The following is a 3,447-nucleotide window of genomic DNA, read 5'->3' on the forward strand; positions in this document are numbered from 1 at the left end:
ACATATATAGAAATAGAATAAAAATGAAATTTTTCTAAACAATATATGCATTGTTAAAAAAAAAGAAAAGGAAACAAATATTATATGAAAGAATGAACCAAAAGCAATTATGAAAAAAACTAGATGCATAATAAGGAGTAGTTATCTTTGTTAAAAAAAAAGAAAAGGAAACAAATATTATATGAAAGAATGAACCAAAAGCAATTATGAAAAAAACTAGATGCATAATAAGGAGTAGTTATCTTTGTTAAAAAAAAAGAAAAGGAAACAAATATTATATGAAAGAATGAACCAAAAGCAATTATGAAAAAAACTAGATGCATAATAAGGAGTAGTTATCTTAGGAATGCACTTAATGGGTATGTGGTTGAAGTATTACTTTGTTACTCAAATTCTATTTTTATGGAAATCAAATATATCCAGGAAAAAGGTGGAAATTAAAATGATAGTATTTTGATTGTCTGAAATTAAACTTGTTTAGGAATAACTTTTCAAATTTTGAACCAAACATGAAAATATGATATTTCTATCTTAAAATTCTTAAAAATTATTTATAATTCCCCTAACCACACACATTATTAGTATAAAAAAGTGAATAGGGATATTTTTAGTGATTTTTTATATTAATTTTTTTTAATTTGATCTCTTAAATTTTAATAGTACTATAATGATCTTTTAGATTGAATTTTAGATACTATTGTGGTCATTGAACCTCTTTTCAACATGACTCGGTAAATACAATAATGATGTGACACTCTTTTGTTATGCTAAATTAGACAATAGCTATATGACCTCAAATTTGATATTATGATCCAATTTCGTTCCTATCCTTTTATAAAATCTCTAAATTAGTCATTCTTATTTGTTATTGTATTTTTCTTCTTCCTCTCACTCCAATATTATTCTTCGCCTACAATTTCTTGTAAAGGCTTGATAGGAGGTGACAATAAATAATAATAATAATGATAATACATGGAAAATTAATCAAAATACAAACAAATTCTAACTAAAAGGTTTTTTATTTTAATCTTAGAAACAATAAAATATATTGATAAAATTGTGAAAGAATAAAAAAAAATGAAAAAAATTTTATTGATTGGTGATAGATTTAAAACTAAATATATATAGAGCATTGGTTTAAGAAAGATAAAAACAAATAAAGATACGATAAGAACAACTAAAGATAAAATAAAGATAAGATAAGATAATAAAGACTAAGATTGTAATTGAATTTATGTATTCTGTTGGGCTGAATTTGTGGGTCACGAAATTTTTTTATTGTTATTAAAAGTTAAAATAAAAAATAAAATAAAATAAAATTAAGAAAGTGGTCTCCAACCAACACCAACCCAAGAAAACTCTCACTTCTCCTCTCTCTCCTTCCCTCCCTCTCCTTTATATTGATCCTTCACACACCCTCGAAGCTTCAGGGCTCAACCTCAAAAAAACACACACGAAAGCTCTCACCAAAAAAGAAAAACATATAGAAAAGAGAAAAACAACTCAATACACACTTATTTGAGTAGTTGCAGCCCTTCTTCATCAAAAAGAGCACACAATCATATATACATATATAGCTGGAACAATAGAATCACAGTAGTGACAGCATCAATAATCAAGAAAGAAAGAAAGAAAGAATGGCTTCTCCTCCAGATAAAAGCAAAACAATAAAGCTGGAAAGATACAACAGCTACATCCGAAGAGTAAACAGCACCAAACTCCTCAACGCTTCTTCCAAGCTTCTTTTCCGAGCAACAATTCTCGTAGCTCTTATCCTTGTATTCCTCTTCACCTTCAACTACCCTCCACTCAACTCATCTCCTTCTAGTAACAACAACAACAACAACAACCACCACCGTCACCGCTTCCTCTCCTCCGCTTTCGGCGGAGGAGGCGTGGGAGGCGCATCCTGGGAGAAGCAAGTCCGCCACTCCTCCACCCCACGCCGCCCCAACGGCATGTCGGTGCTGGTCACCGGCGCCGCAGGCTTCGTGGGTTCCCACTGCTCCCTGGCACTCAAGAAACGCGGCGACGGCGTCCTCGGCCTCGACAACTTCAACTCATACTACGATCCGTCGTTGAAGCGAGCACGCCAAGACCTCCTCTCAAAGCACCAAATCTTCATCGTCGAAGGTGATCTAAACGACACGCCGTTGCTCAAGAAACTCTTCGATGTCGTTCCATTCACACACATTCTCCACCTTGCCGCACAGGCTGGCGTCCGTTACGCCATGCAGAACCCCCAATCCTACGTGGCATCCAACATCGCCGGCTTCGTCAACCTTCTAGAAGTAGCGAAAGCCGCGAACCCTCAACCGTCAATTGTGTGGGCCTCTTCCAGTTCCGTGTACGGACTCAACACACAGAACCCTTTCTCGGAGCTTCACCGCACCGACCAACCGGCGAGCCTCTACGCCGCCACGAAGAAAGCCGGAGAGGAAATAGCGCACACTTATAACCATATCTACGGTCTTTCCCTCACCGGGCTGAGATTCTTCACGGTGTACGGACCTTGGGGGAGACCAGACATGGCGTACTTCTTTTTCACGAAGGACATTCTTCAAGGGAAGGGGATCGATGTTTACCAGACGCAGGACGGGAAGGAGGTGGCGCGTGATTTCACGTACATCGATGACGTGGTGAAGGGGTGCGTGGGGGCGCTGGATACGGCGGAGAAGAGCACCGGAAGCGGGGGGAAGAAGAGGGGACCGGCGCAGCTGAGGATCTATAATTTGGGGAACACGTCGCCGGTGCCGGTGGGGAAGTTAGTTGGGATATTGGAGAGTCTGTTGAATGTGAAGGCGAAGAAGCACGTGATTAAGATGCCACGAAACGGCGACGTTCCATACACGCACGCTAACGTCAGCCTGGCGTTTAGGGATTTCGGGTATAAGCCAACCACGGATCTCGCCTCTGGTTTGAGGAAGTTCGTAAAGTGGTACGTTGGCTATTATGGGATCCAGCCGAGGGTAAAAAAGGAAATTCCCAACTCCAGTGAGCAACCCGAGGATTCCGCTTGATTGTTACCATCATCACATGCTCTCTCTCTTTCTCTTCGGTGCTCGTCTACTACTACTAATCTTATTTAGTTTCTTTTTTTGTTGAACTGTTATTTATTTTTTGTTAATTATAATTAATATCAATAATATTATTAGTATTGCTGTGGTCCACGTCCACATATGGGGATGGTGGAATGTAGAATTTATAGATATATATGAATCTGGCATAGGGAAAAAAAAAAGAAGAGAGAAAAAGCAAGAAATGGGAGAGGGGTAAGTGGGAAGTGTAGATCTGTGAGCTGGGAGAAGGAGGTTGCAATAATGGTGGGTGGGGTCTGCCAACAAAGGTTGTAGACCTCTCACCCCCTTTTCTTTTTTTCTTTTTTTTTTATATTGTATTTCCAAGGAAAGAAATTGTGTAAAAGGAAAAGAAACTGTTGTTGAATTG

The 3,447-nt window shown here is 38.3% G+C and overlaps 1 protein-coding gene across 2 annotated transcripts; it reads left to right on the plus strand.

Annotated features, from left to right (window-relative positions):
- Nucleotides 1,372–3,447, plus strand: LOC107638438 (UDP-glucuronate 4-epimerase 6). Of its 2 annotated transcripts, XM_016341702.2 has the most exons (2): nucleotides 1,372–1,702; nucleotides 1,733–3,447. In XM_016341702.2, the coding sequence occupies exons 1-2, from the start codon at nucleotides 1,638–1,640 to the stop codon at nucleotides 3,018–3,020; spliced, it is 1,353 nt and encodes a 450-aa protein (XP_016197188.1). In that variant the 5' UTR covers nucleotides 1,372–1,637; the 3' UTR covers nucleotides 3,021–3,447. The 2 variants fall into 2 exon arrangements, with proteins under 2 accessions (XP_016197188.1, XP_016197187.1); XM_016341701.2 differs by having other exon boundaries at nucleotides 1,373–3,447.

Source organism: Arachis ipaensis, chromosome B04, assembly GCF_000816755.2.
Source record: "Arachis ipaensis cultivar K30076 chromosome B04, Araip1.1, whole genome shotgun sequence".
Taxonomy (NCBI): Eukaryota; Viridiplantae; Streptophyta; class Magnoliopsida; order Fabales; family Fabaceae; genus Arachis; species Arachis ipaensis.